This window comes from Colobus angolensis, unplaced genomic scaffold (assembly GCF_000951035.1).
Source record: "Colobus angolensis palliatus isolate OR3802 unplaced genomic scaffold, Cang.pa_1.0 Scaffold315, whole genome shotgun sequence".
In the NCBI taxonomy this organism is placed as follows: Eukaryota; Metazoa; Chordata; class Mammalia; order Primates; family Cercopithecidae; genus Colobus; species Colobus angolensis.
In genome coordinates this window covers 1,740,196-1,754,473 of record NW_012116433.1, presented here as the reverse complement: position 1 = coordinate 1,754,473, position 14,278 = coordinate 1,740,196, and the positions used below count along the sequence as shown (strand labels likewise).

Here is a 14,278-nt window from a genome sequence, read left to right as displayed (position 1 = left end):
GGGGATTTCATGTGTACTCTTTTATTTACTACTTAAAACAAACCTGTGAAACAAAAAGAACAGGTACCATTATCTCCACTTTAAAGATGTGGCTTTGTCTGAAAAAAAAAAATCCCTAGGCTGAAGAATAGAATTGAGAAATACTACACCTCCACCACTCACAAATTACATGGCCTTGAGCAAGGCACGTAAGGGGTAACTAGAATCCTCCTTAACTTAATATAAACAATAGGATACAGCTTAGATGTTACTTCACAGAAGTCTTCCTCCCATCCTAAGGCCTAGGAGACTGAGTTAGAGACCTGTGCTGGGGGTTCTTCCGGTACCTTGCTTATCTCTTTATACTCTATTTTTATGCCTTAAAAAAAAAACTGTGGTAAAAACAAATAAAATTTACCATTTTAGCCATGTCTAAAACAGTATACTTAACAGTAGTATTAAGAACCAATTAATGTCTTTTTGTCTATTCCCCTACTAGATTATAAATTATTAAGGGCAAGAATTGTGTTTTGTCACTATATTTTTAGTGCTTAGCATGGCATGTTACATAAAATATTCTTAGTAAGTACTTGGTGAATGTATCCTTGCTTTGTCTGCCTGTCTGTCCGCCTGTCTACCTGGTCATGCATCTAACTCAGAACTAGAATGAAGGAATGAGGTGCTTACAGATGGATATATATATATATTTTTTTCAAATTTTTCCTCTGTTTTAAGCTTTTTGGTTAAAAATTTTAGTGATATGAATATTTAACATGTAGCAACTATACAGTTTTTTTTTTTAATTTTACCAATATGATTAAGATATATAACCAATGGTCCATCTAAAAAATATTTTTGTTTCTGGTTTTTAAAAAACTTTTACTGTGGGCAAAAAAACTGTGTCCAATTTATATATATATAAATACACACACACACATAAAAATAAATATGTAAACCTGAAGTCAAAATTTTTTTTTTTTTTTTTTTTTTTTAGACGGAGTCTCACTCTGTCGCCCAGGCTGGAGTGCAGTGGCCAGATCTCGGCTCACTGCAAGCTCCGCCTCCCGGGTTTACGCCATTCTCCTGCCTCAGCCTCCCAAGTAGCTGGGACTACAGGCGCCCGCCACCTCGCCCGGCTAGGAAGTCAAAATTTTTTCCACTTGTCTGACTGATTTCCCAATTAGGGTATGAAGAGGATCAGAGTATGCCATCCCCAAATATGCCACTTTGGCATAAGGATTATTATTCTGAGCTGAAGGCAGCTGAGAAACCCTCAGATGAAGGGAAATATATCTGCCCTTCCTCTTTTTGTCTAAAAGCAGGGCATACATTCCTTTTGTAAATGTAACATAAATTTCCATTTCTAAAGCTGGTGCTCTCACTCCCATACTAGGAAGAGGACGGCAACACTTTTTCACCAGAGATGACACTTATCAATAGAGAAGACACCAACTTTGGTACGCATAACAAACCTTACTAAATAATCCTTTTCTTTCATTGGAATCCCCATATATTTACCTTTTCACAATTTACCACCCAGAAGCCCAACCCCCTACCTTTGTCTAAACTTACTTTTTCACAATTTATCACTCTTTGTAAAAACGGTATAAAAGCCCCCTCTACCCCCTGGTCTAAACATTTCTTTTGGGTCTTCTTTTCTATGAAGACCTCTGTGTACATAACAAACCTTTTCTTTTATTCATCTGTCTGCTGTCAATTTCATTTGCAGGCCCCAATTACTTAAGAGGGTAGAGGAGTAAGTTTTTCCTCCTCTACAGGTATATTGCAGATATTTTCCATAGCTCAGATGAGTGTAATCTGAAGTTCCAGATTTTTTGCAAAAGGACATTTAAAGAATATGATAAAAGTATTTCATCATAAAATATTGCACTGGAAAATGTGTACTGAAATTAACAATATTTTTATTTTCCTAACAATTGTCTGCATATGCTGGGTTAGACAAAGAGCTTCTAAAAGTAACAATAACATGATGGTCCACTGTCTAGGTTAGAAAGTTAATGACTCCAATGGCTGGTTATCAAATCCTTTTTCATTCAGTTTATGTTCAATTGTTTGCTTTATTTATTTTCAACTCTTTGCTTTCAACCAAGAAAATTTAATTGCTAAAAATATTTATTGGTGATAGATCACTATACAATTTTTTGAACAAATAACTCAGAATTGGGTAAATAACCCATAAATAACTCACTGAACTCATAAAACTGAGTGTTACTGCAACAAAACTTCTTCTATTCTCGTCTACATAGCCACAAGATTTCTGAGTTTACTTATATAAAAACTGAAAAAGGAAATAGTAATAACATAAATTTATCTCGTTAAGAAATGTTTACCTGCAACAATTACTTATAAAAATTAAATTTGTAATACATTTGTAATGTTGCTTTGATCAACTGTGGGTAATTATCAGGGTAATGGTGATTACAACCCAGAACAGAAAACAAATTAATCTCTTAGTGACAGAAAGAATTTAATTTCAATTTACATATTTATGTAACAGACAAGTCATTAAAACAAAAATATATTCTATTAAAATATACATTATAGTTCAAGAGCAAAGAGATGGAAATTTTCTGACTACTACACAATAGAAACATTTAGCAGTTTTATTTTAAAATGTGAACATTTAAAATACACTAAAACTGTATCTTTTGTAATTATTTAAACTTAAGATGAAAAATTTCAGTTGTAAACTTAAAAATGTCCAAAAGGTAATATAGTTTATAAAATTCTTTGAAGAAGTATGTGAGTAAGGAATATCTTAAGCCCACAATGCTATTTAAACTATTACTTTTTTAGTTTAGACATTTTAGATTTGGACTGTTCACAGATTTGAGGAATTTGGATTTTCAGCTTTTTACTGAATGCTATCAGTATACAGTTGACCCCTGAATAATATGGGTTTGAACTTCACAGATCCACTTAACATACGAATTTTCTTCTGCCTCTGCTACCCATGAGATAGCAAGACCAACCCCTCCTCTTCCTCCTCAGCCTACTCAATGTGAAGATGACAAGGATGAAGACCTTCATGATGATCCATTTCCACTTAATGAATAGGAAAGATATTTTCTCTTCCCTATGATGTTCTTAATAAGATTTTATTTTATCTAGCTTACTTGATTATAAGAGTACAGTATATAATACATATGACATACCAAATAAGTGTTAATAGACCATTTATTTTATCAGTATGGTTTCCGGTCAATGGTAACTATTAGTAGTGTTTCTGGGAGTTAAAAGTTATCTGTGGATTTTCAACTGTGTGTGAGGTTGGTTCCCCTAATCTCCAAGTTGTTCAAGGATCAACTGCAGTTAAAGGTATATTATGTTCTAAAATATCAACCAGAAAAACAGTACACATTTTTACCTGGGATGGAAGAAAAGTAAAGGGTTCTTTATAACTTAGTAAATGGAGTCATAAATACTATATTAAATCAGCGGCCCAATTTATAAATTCTCTAGTAACAACCTCCTGAATTATGATACATGTCTGGACTTAACAGCATTCCACAGTATGAGTTAAAATTATGGGAGCTTTGGGGATGTGTTTCCTTCACTGACATACTTAGTTAAATTATATCATTTAACGAGAATGCCTACATCGTGGTAAAATTATTGGCTACATTTATCAATCCTACTCCAACCACAGAATCTACTGGAAAAAGTGGAATTATATTATAAATATCATCTGCTGCATCAAATCTCAAGATTTATTGAAGCAATGTTCCGATCTTTTATGACCGTTAGACACACTTTAGATTAGCAGCAATTTTGTAGCACTGGCCAAAGCTCCTAAAATACAGCCTCTCAATTAAGAAAAAAAAAAAAATCACTGAAAAAAAAGTTTGCAAAGTATTTAAAAATAACGAATAATTTCAATTAGTAACATCTCTTTACAACCTACAGATGAGAAAGTGCAGCATCTAAGGTGTGGGCTGATATTGACTTAAAAAGACAAAGATGGAACGCATTTTAATAAAAGGAAGTGAGACTGCTGACTGACAGCTCTTGGAAAAAGGTTAAAAATTCAAAAGGAGTGACTGCATGTGGCTCAGAACTTAAAAGCCTTTTCTCTTCCCAACAGAAGCACAGTCTCAAGTAATAATAGGTTGCCATGGAGATGAGAAACTAGAGGAATCAGAGAACTCAATTTGCAGTTAAATGGGCTGGAAACAATTCTTACTACTTGGTGAAGGAAAGCGATTAAAAACATACTTGATTGCCACAGGGAATTTTTTTTCACCAAGCCATTTCCCAACCTCATTAATGAACAAGGAAGTCCAAAACAAATGGAAACCCAAGATATCCATAGATTGAACCCATTAAACATAATTCAGAATTTTAAACATTATCACAAATTCTTATTCTGGGTGACTGTGCTGCTTTTCAGTGGTACTTTTATCAGCAGATACTGGATACTGGAATGAGACTAAAACTGCATTCAAGAACAAACTGGTATAACTGAAGGAACTCAAATTTCAGTGGAAAAAAAAGAGCATGACAAATGGAAAAGTAGCCAGAGTACGAAATAGATTCAGGTAGTAAAAATCCAGGTTTAAAAAAATCTCTTCATAGTCAATCACAGAATACCTTTGTGAGTGCTGTAAAGGGCTGCAAACGTCACCATGAAGAAAGTTGTGGAGTATTTGCCAGCATTAACTAAATGAGGAAAGGCCCTTTTTGTGTCTCGATATCGGCGCAGGCACTGGATGAAGCGAAGCCAAGCAGGAATGCATTGAACAATGGCCCGCACACCATATGTATATTTGTGGCAAATTCCTGATTCTGTGAAGATTTCAAAGAAGAAAAATTACAATTGTAAAAAATAACTTGTTCACATCATTTAGTCATATAGCGTAGCCACTACCAAGTCTGAAAAAGCAAGAAACCTGGGCTTCAGAATCACTTTCTTCTTTGCAACTATCATATTCTCAAGCTTTTTATTTTTTTTGAGACTGAGTCTCTCTCTGTGGTCCAGGCTGGAGTGCAGTGGCACAATCTCTGCTCACTGTAACCTCTGCCTCCCAGTTTCAGTGATTCTCTTGCCTCAGCCTTCTGAGTAGCTGGGATTACAGGTGCACACCACCACACCCAGCTAATTTTGTATTTTTAGTAGACATGAGGTTTTGCCACGTTGCCAAGGCTGGTCTCAAACTTCTGACCTCAAGTGATCTGCCCACCTCAGACTTCCACAGTGCTAGGATTACAGGTGTTAGCCACTGCGCCCCGTCTATTCTCAAGCTTTTTAGTGATAGATAAGTCAAGGAGAGAAGGTAAAATATGTTGTGGGGGAACTAGTGGGGAAATCTGCTCTCTCAGATTTATGCATATCTGTCCAGGAATCACTTTCTTTGGAGTGTGATAAAACTGTAAGAAAATTAGAAGATGAGTATACAGTAGGAGGAAAAAACAGGTTGGCTCTGTAATTTGAAACACCTGGAAAGCCTACAAGTATTACCAGTGATTCTATACAATTTTGTGAATTCCAAACCACGACAACACAAGACACCCAAGAGCACATGCTCTTGTTCACCCACCTCCCCTCTTTTTTTTAAACCAAGAACAAACTGTATGTTTAAATAAGAATAGAGTTGGTAAATCAATTTTTCCTTGAATTCTGAAATTCAGAATTGAGTGTGATCAACTTACAACAGAATTGTGATCCACTGGCAATCAATAAAGATGTGTCAGCATCGGCTTCATCATTAACTTTCGTTAGTCACATGTTACATAATCTATCTAAATTAGATCTTTGTCATGAAGGCAAAATTCCTTAATAACTTGAACTGCTGGCATAAACTAAGGTGGGGGGGGAGTAAGAGCCAGAAGAAAAATAAAACCCCAAGTAAGAATTAAAAAGCAATCTGTAATTACTCTCAAAGCACTTGATCTACTTCTAAATAATCAGCATTTTTGATCACTGGTATCTGGGTTACATTACACAGCAATAGTGTGACAACAAATTGTTGGCATGAAAGTATTTGCAATATAACTACCAATGTGCTAGAAAAAGTTTTAGAATTCTTTAAGTGTAAGTTGTAAATCTCTTGGCAAATGGAGAGATGAAATCCTAATGCATAATTTAAAAGCCAAATTATATCAGATAAAGAGACTGCTAACAGAATGCCAAGTACATTTAATTAAGTTTGTAGTATTATTGGGTAAGTTTTCATCATGACCTTAACTTTCTCATTTATCCTTCCCAATATTTCTTGGTTTACACCAGAGATTTAGTAGTAGAGAGGCAAATTCATATCCTACCTTCTGAATTATTTGGCAACAGGCCCTCACTTTCATCCCATTTGAGCTCCAAACTGTAGAAGCAGATCATATATTCCAGGTCCATCAGTATCACTGACAGGCTGTTCAGCTGATCGGCCAGCCAGAAATCAGCAAAGCCTACCTTATGGAAGGGGGCTGTAAATACTCGAAACTGAGAGAAAGAAAAAAAAAATCAGAAAACAGAAACAAGAAAAGTCATATTAAATGTCTCCATTTCATGTCTGACCATTCAGCATGATTACTTTAGTTGATAAAATGGAAACCAAAGAACCAATCATAAACACAGAGACCTGGCAACAGTGGTTATAGCAGTTGAGAATTAGCAGTGAAGGGAATCAGTTGAATGGATAACTAAGAAAGGAAGTAAAGGAGGAAAAAAAGCAGGAATAACTACAGTTAGAAAACAGAAAGCATGGGTGCTGCTAATTCTTTGCAAAAATCCAAATATTGTTAAGGGATCAGGGAGATGCCATTACCCCTTGATTTTTCACCTAAAAATCTACATAAACAAATCTTTCCATAGTCATAGTGACTTTTCAAGTATTTGGGCCTAAAGATTTTGATCTCACATTTTTATACCCGTTTAAATTGTTCACAATTTTTACCTACATGTCAACCATCAACTAAAGTTGTACTTTAAAAATTTACTGGCCGGGCACGGTGGCTCACGCCTGTAATCCCAGCACTTTGGAAGCCAAGATGGGTGGATCACGAGGTCAGGAGTTTGAGACCAGCCTGGCCAACATGGTGAAACCCTATCTCTATTAAAATACAAAAAATTAGCTGGGCATGGTGGTGGCCACCTGTAGTCCCAGGTACTCAGGAGACTGAGGCAAGAGAATCGCTTGAACCCAGGAGGCAGAGGTTGCAGTGAGCTCTCAGCCACTGCATTCCAGCCTGGCGACAGAATGAGACTCCGTCTTAAAAAAAAAAAAAAAAAAAAAAACAAAAAATTATTACAATATGTACATTTCTAAGTCAAACACTTGTGATTTTTGCTTTAATTCCATGAATGTTCCTATCTCCTTGATATTTGTATTCATTCTTTTTTTCTCTAGAGTGGAGGTATAATTGTGTGGTATTTCAGAACTGAAATACAGATAAGTGATTCAAAAAGTCACAGTTAAGGAGAATAATGTTTCTTTGATCGTAAAGAACTGATTAGTAATTCTTGTCTATATTTTCCTGATAGCATATGACAAATGTTTCTAATTTATCTAAACAAGATGAGAACAGATTAAAGACTGTGTACGGTTTTGGATTTGGAGAGAAATATTTTAATTTTTTAAATGCAGTTATAAATTATAATGCATTCATATTTGTACTTTCTGTTAAAATGCACAACTGAAGAATTGTTTAGCTTTTGTGTTTATTCTTGATAAAAGCTTTGTTCTTAAGTTTGCACTCAAATCTTAAGAAATAAATTCACCCCTTTACAATTATGTAATGCCCTTGTCTCTTTTGATCTTTGTTGGTTTAAAGTCTGTTTCATCAGAGATTAGGATTGCAACTCCCGGTTTTTTGTTTTTTGGTTTTTTTTTTTTGCTTTATATTTGCTTGGTAAATCTTCCTCCAACCCTTTATTTTGAGCCTATGTGTGTCTTTGCATGTGAGATGGGTCTCTTGAATACAGCACACTGATGGGTCTTGACTCTATCCAATTTGTCAGTCTGTGTCTTCTAATTGTGGCATTTAGCCCATTTACATTTAAGGTTAATATTGTTATATGTGAATTTGATCCTGTCATTATGAGGCTAGCTAGTTATTTTGCCCATTAGTTGATGCAGTTTCTTCATAATGTTGATGGTCTTTACATTTTGGTATGTTTTTGCAGTGGCTGGTACTGGTTGTTCCTTTCCATGTTTAGTGCTTCCAATAACAGACAAACAGAGAGCCAAATCATGAGTGAACTCCCATTCACAATTGCTACAAAGAGAATAAAATACCTAGGAATGCAACTTACAAGGGATGTGAAGGACCTCTTCAAGGAGAACTACAAACCACTGCTCAAAGAAATAAGAGGGGACACAAACAAATGGAAAAACACTCATGCTCATGGATAGGAAGAATCCATGTCGTGAAAATGGCCATACTGCCCAAAGTAATTTATAGATTCAATGCTATCCCCATCAAACTACCAATGACTTTCTTTACAGAATTGGAAAAAACTACTTCAAACTTCATATGGAACCAAAAAAGAGCTGGCATAGCCAAGACAATCCTAAGCAAAATGAACAAAGCTGGAAGCATCACGCTACCTGACTTCAAACTATACTACAAGACTATAGTAACCAAAACAGCATGGTACTGGTACCAAAACAGATATATAGACCAATGGAACAGAACAGAGGCATCAGAAATAACACCACACCATCTACAACCATCTGATCTTTGACAAACCTGACAAAAACAGGCAATGGGGAAAGGATTCCCTATTTAATAAATGGTGTTGGAAAAACTGGGTAGCCATATGCAGAAAGGTGAAACTGGATCCCTTCCTTATACCTTACACAAAAAATAACTCAAGATGGATTAAAGATTTAAACATAAGACCTAAAACCATAAAAACCCTTGAAGAAAACCTAAGCAATACCATTCAAGATATAGGCATGGGCAGAGACTTCATGACTAAAACAGCAAAAGCAATGGCAACAAAAATCAATATTGACAAATGGGATCTAATTAAAATAAAGAGCTTCTGCACAGCAAAAGAAGTTATATCAGACTGAACAGGCAACCTACAGAATGGGAGAAAATTTTTGCCATCTATCCATCTGATGAAGGGCTAATATCCAGAATCTACAAAGAACTTAAACAAATTTACAAGAAAAAAAACAACCCATCAAAAAGTGGGCAAAGGATATGAACAGACACTTCTCAAATGAAGACATTTATGCAGCCAACAAACGTTTGAAAGACTGCTCATCATCACTGGTCATTAGTGAAATGCAAATCAAAACCACAATGAGTTACCATCTCATGCCAGTTAGAATGGCAATCATTAAAAAGTCAGGAAACAACAGATGCTGGAGAGGATGTGGAGAAACAGGAATGCTTTTGCACTGTTGGTGGGAATGTAAATTAGTTCAACCATTGTGGAAGACAGTGTGGCGATTCCTCAAGGATCTAGAACTAGAAATACCATTTGACCCAGCAATTCCATTACTGGGTATATACCCAAAGGATTATAAATCATGCTACTATAAAGACACATGCACATGTATGTTTACTGTGGCACTGTTCACAATAGCAAAGATTTGGAACCAACCCAAATGCCCATCAATGATAGACTGGATAAAGGAAATATGGCACATATACACCATGGAATACCATGCAGCCACAAAAAAGGATGAGTTCATGCCCTTTGCAGGGACATGGATGAAGCTAGAAAGCATCATTCTCAGCAAACTAACACATGCACAGAAAACCAAACGCCAAATGTTCTCCATTTGTAAGTGGGAATTGAGCAATGAGGACACATGGACACAGGGAGAGGAACATCGGACACAAGGAGAGGAATATCACACACCTGTCATTGAGTGGGGGGCCGGGGAAGTGGGGAGGGATAACATTAGGAGAAATATCTAACGTAGATGATGGGTTGAAGGCTGCAGCCAACCACCATGGCACATGTACACCTATGTAACAAACCTGCACGTTCTGCACATGTACCCCAGAACTCAAAGTATTAAAAAAAAAAGAAAAAAAGAAATTCACCCACGTTATCTAAAAAAAAAAAAAGAAAGAAAGAAAATAGAAAGCAAAAAGGTGGAGAGTTGAATTTGAAAGCAGAGAGCAGCAAAAGACAGAAGCACTGAGAGGCTCTAAAGTTAGGAAGTTTTGCTGGAGAGGCAAGTGCTATAATTTCTAGACTGTTCTCCATCTTACCTAACTGAATACAAAGCTCTTCTTTGCTTACAAAGGATTAAGTAGGAAAGGATGGTACTCCATCTGCGGCATGCTTCATTCTCTAACCAAAGCCACTTTCTTCTCACTAATGACATGGTAATGACTGTGTTCATCTTGAAATTACACCACAGAAATCAGCCCTCTTCCCACTGTTCTGAACACATGATAAATGTATTAAATGTACTGGGCAGTAACTCATGCAGTATATTCTCTTTAAGGCTTATGCAGGCATTAACTCAATCTTCATAACAATTCCATGAGCTAGGAACTATTCATATCCCCATTTTACAGAAGACCAACACAGACTCTTCCTAACCTATTCTGTGGAAGCCTGTTTATCACTACAAAGGGAAATCTTGGCATTGCAGAGAAGGGAAGTAGGTACCAATGCAATTACCAGAAATAGGCTCAAATTGTGCAGACTGTCTTGATAAGTGTTGTGTGAAGTGAAGGTGGGATGAAGGAAGCCTTAATCCTCATCCTAAAGGACCCCTTTTTATCTTATACAGGAGGAAATATGACTCCTGAAAAAAGAAATTCTGAGTAAGTAGAAGTTTTGAGAAAATGAATCTAATCTCTAGCTCTCTGGCGATCTAGTTATATTCATTTCATAGACATATTCAACTTGAGAGTCTATAACTATCTTCTCAGACTTGGCTGGATCTTTCCACTCTTTCTCTAAATATGTATCTTTATTATTTCAGGGAGATGGTCATATTATGACTCAATCCTGCGTGTCAACCGCCTATGACAGGTACTTTCGTGGAGCTTTGGAAGCTAGACCAGGTATCTGTGGGACATCATACAGGCTTTGAGACATTATTTTCTGGTGCTGATATATTTTCATTCCATGGCTCAGTCTCTTAATCACTATCATACTCTTTCCATGAGTTCAACAAACCAGAGAGACAATCTATACCATTTGCAGCCATAAGCTCCCGATAAAGCAAACTTTTTGTGGGGAAGTGAGGGAGTGTAGGATGGTAGTCATCTATGCACAAAGAAGTTCTGGCATCAGTTTTTGTAATATTTTAAGAAATTCCAGGGTGCAGAATGGACTTAAAGGATTCAAACTGACGGAAATACAGAATTTAGGATATAACACCAAAGGATCAGAAGTCTGAATCCATCTCTAATCATGAACTATTATGAAACTGGTAGCCTAGGACAATTTCTTTATAACTGACATGAGACAGACTATCACTACTCTCACACTCTGCCAACCCCATCCTCAAAACCTGGCTAATTCAGAAAATCTCCATAAGAGCAGAAGAGAAAGATAATGCATTAAATAAGGAACAAAGGGATAGTGGGATGGGACTGGAAAAGGATAGGAGTGATGTGAAAATTAAAAAAAAAAAAAAACTGGGAAGAAGGGAAAATTTACAAAAAGAGAAAACGAAAAAAAGGAAGAAAGAAGGGAGTAGTAAATGTTAGTATAATATAACCAATGAAGGAAAGAACATAATTATAGCCATTCATGTATTTAACAAAGACTTATCAAGTATTTATTATATATCAGGCACTGAGGCTTAAAGGCCTTAATGATCCACAGTCTAGTTGGGCAAATAAATACATAAAGGTATAATTATAGCACCCTATTACAGAGATACACACAAAATACCCTGGAAATACAGAGAAAAGAAGAAGTCACTCTGTCAGAGGCAGGGTGAGAGGAAGAACATAAACAGATCATATTTACTCACTGACATTTACACACAGTCAAATTCATTCTAGGTTTATCTGATTTCGCCTTCTGAGAGAGAATTCTGTAACTCGCCCCTCCTTCTCTTCTTAATCTGGATAAGACCTTCTAACTTTTCCACTTCTACCCTGTGATTCTGATTAAAGTGACAATTCCTAGAGTAACAGTATTATGAAAGCCAGAGACAATTCTGGATAGCTGATATTTTACCACATACACAAAAAAGCCACTAATAAGTTATTACAAAGAACATGTTAATATCATCTTTTAAGTTAATACTGATAAACAGCTAAGAAGATGAAGTTTTAATTTCTACTTTTCATGGAGTGCAGTGGTGCAATTTCAGCTCATTGCAACCTCAACCTGCTGGACTCGAGCGATCTTCCTCCCTCAGCCTCCCAAGTAATCGGGGCTACAGGTGCGTGCTACCATGCACCACTGATTTTTCATTTTTTGTAGAGAAAGGGTTTTGCCATGTTGCCCAGGCTGGTCTCAAACTCCTGGGCTTAAGCGATCCTCCCACCTCCACCTCCCAAAGTGCTAGGATTATAGGCATGAGCTACTGTGCCCGGCCCCAAATTTGATTTTTATATTCTACTAGTTTGATCTACTAGATCAAAGTTAAACATCTTACATAAATGACTAACAGGACTAAGTGTTAAATGTTAGTGTTTAAGAGTACAGATTATAAAGCCCGACTACCTGGATTCATAACTCATCTTCATCACTTACCGGCTATGTGACCTTAGGCAAGTTAATTACATTCTCTGAATGTAGGTTTCTTCATTTATAAAATGGGGATTAATAGCAGTTCCAACTTGTGGGTTATTTTAAAAATTAAAATACATAAAGTAGTTACTAAATGAGACCACCTCTCTATTCTTATAACAGAAATGTGTAAAATTTTTACTATACAACTAAAGAAACTGTTGGTAAAAATTGATGTCTAAATTATATAATAAAGGACTATAATTTAAAATTTTTAATGAGCTTACTTTTAATATAGTGAGTTATAATTTGATATTTTTGTTTAGAAAATCTAAGGCACTGTTTATGCTACCCAATTAGATTTCTGACTGAGGTAAATACAGATTTAAGGAAAGAAAGTATAACCTAATGGATGTAAATAATCTGTACTAATTTGACATACAATATTCACATCAAAATCAATTTCTTATAAATTTTTTTAGCTTTGTTTTTGGGAGCATAGCATATATCAATTCCATAGATTCCAATATAAATATGGATATAAATGGCACCTAGCGCCTACCACTATGCCTAAACGACATGTGCTTTTCTCACTGAAAATTAAAGAAAAGGCTGGGCGTGGTGGCTCACACTTACAATCCCAGCACTTTGGGAGGCAAGGCAGGCAAACGACTTGAGCCCAGGAATTCGAGACCAGCCTGGGCAACATGGCAAAACCCCATCTCTACTAAAAATACAAAAAATTGGCCAGGCACATTGGCACACACCTGTGGTCCTAACTACTGGAGAGGTTGAAGTGGGAGGATCATTTGAATCTGGGAGGTGGAGGTTGCAATGAGCCGAGAACACGCCACTGCACTCCAGTCTGGGCAATAGAACCAGATCCTGTCTCAAAAAAAAAAAAAAGAAAAGAAAAGAAGAAAGAAAGAAAGAAATGTACTTTTACTTTAGGATGAAGTGGTATCAGAAAAACATAACTAGAGTGGACACATTCTTGTTAATTCACTAACAATCAGTCTAAGGGTAAGTTTTCCCAGTGAGATTTAAATTAAAATAAGTCAGCAAGTCAATTAATACTAAAGTTATCTATAAATGGTAACATTGTTCTGTTTATAACAGTTACTACGAAAACAACAAACCACAATGCTTCCTTTTATATTTCACTGTACCTGATAGTACATTTTATTATTCCATTACTGCTTATACCATTGTCAACCTATTCCATCAACAAGTCCTCATTTATTAACAAAAACATAGCAGATGCACAGATAAATGTCTACTCAATGGGCAATCATTCTGCTAACAAGAGTAACTGGTCATGCATGAATCACAGCTTGCTATTTAAACAAAGAAGGATATACTGGGGAAATGCTCACTTAGCACACAATGTAGACAACTATATTATCCTGTTACTGTAATTATGCAATCATAGTAAAACTTGAGTTTTCTGAATCTTCCAAAGTCTCATTTAAAAATAATTTTATGGCCAGGCACAGTCGCTCATGCCTGTAATCCCAGCACTTTGGGAGGCCAAGGCGGGAGGAACACTTGAAGCCACGAGGTCTGAGACAAGCCTGGGCAACAAAGGAGACCCTATCTTTTTTTTTTTTCTTTTTTTTTTTGAGAAGGAGTCTCGCTCTGTCACCCAGGCTGGAGTGCAGCAGCACCATCTTG

At 36.2% G+C, this 14,278-nt stretch overlaps 1 protein-coding gene across 3 annotated transcripts in view; it reads right to left on the bottom strand.

Annotated features, from left to right (window-relative positions):
- Positions 1–14,278, bottom strand: part of XPR1 (xenotropic and polytropic retrovirus receptor 1) — a 317,382-nt gene that overhangs the window by 101,471 nt on the left and 201,633 nt on the right. For 2 of the 3 annotated variants that reach the window (XM_011951149.1, XM_011951150.1), the window contains exons 10-11: positions 6,262–6,433; positions 4,591–4,785 (exon numbers count right to left, since the gene is read on the bottom strand). In XM_011951149.1, coding sequence (XP_011806539.1) covers positions 4,591–4,785; positions 6,262–6,433 — 367 coding nt within the window. The remainder of the gene's footprint in view (positions 1–4,590; positions 4,786–6,261; positions 6,434–14,278) is intronic. The other variant, XM_011951151.1, reaches the window with a different exon arrangement.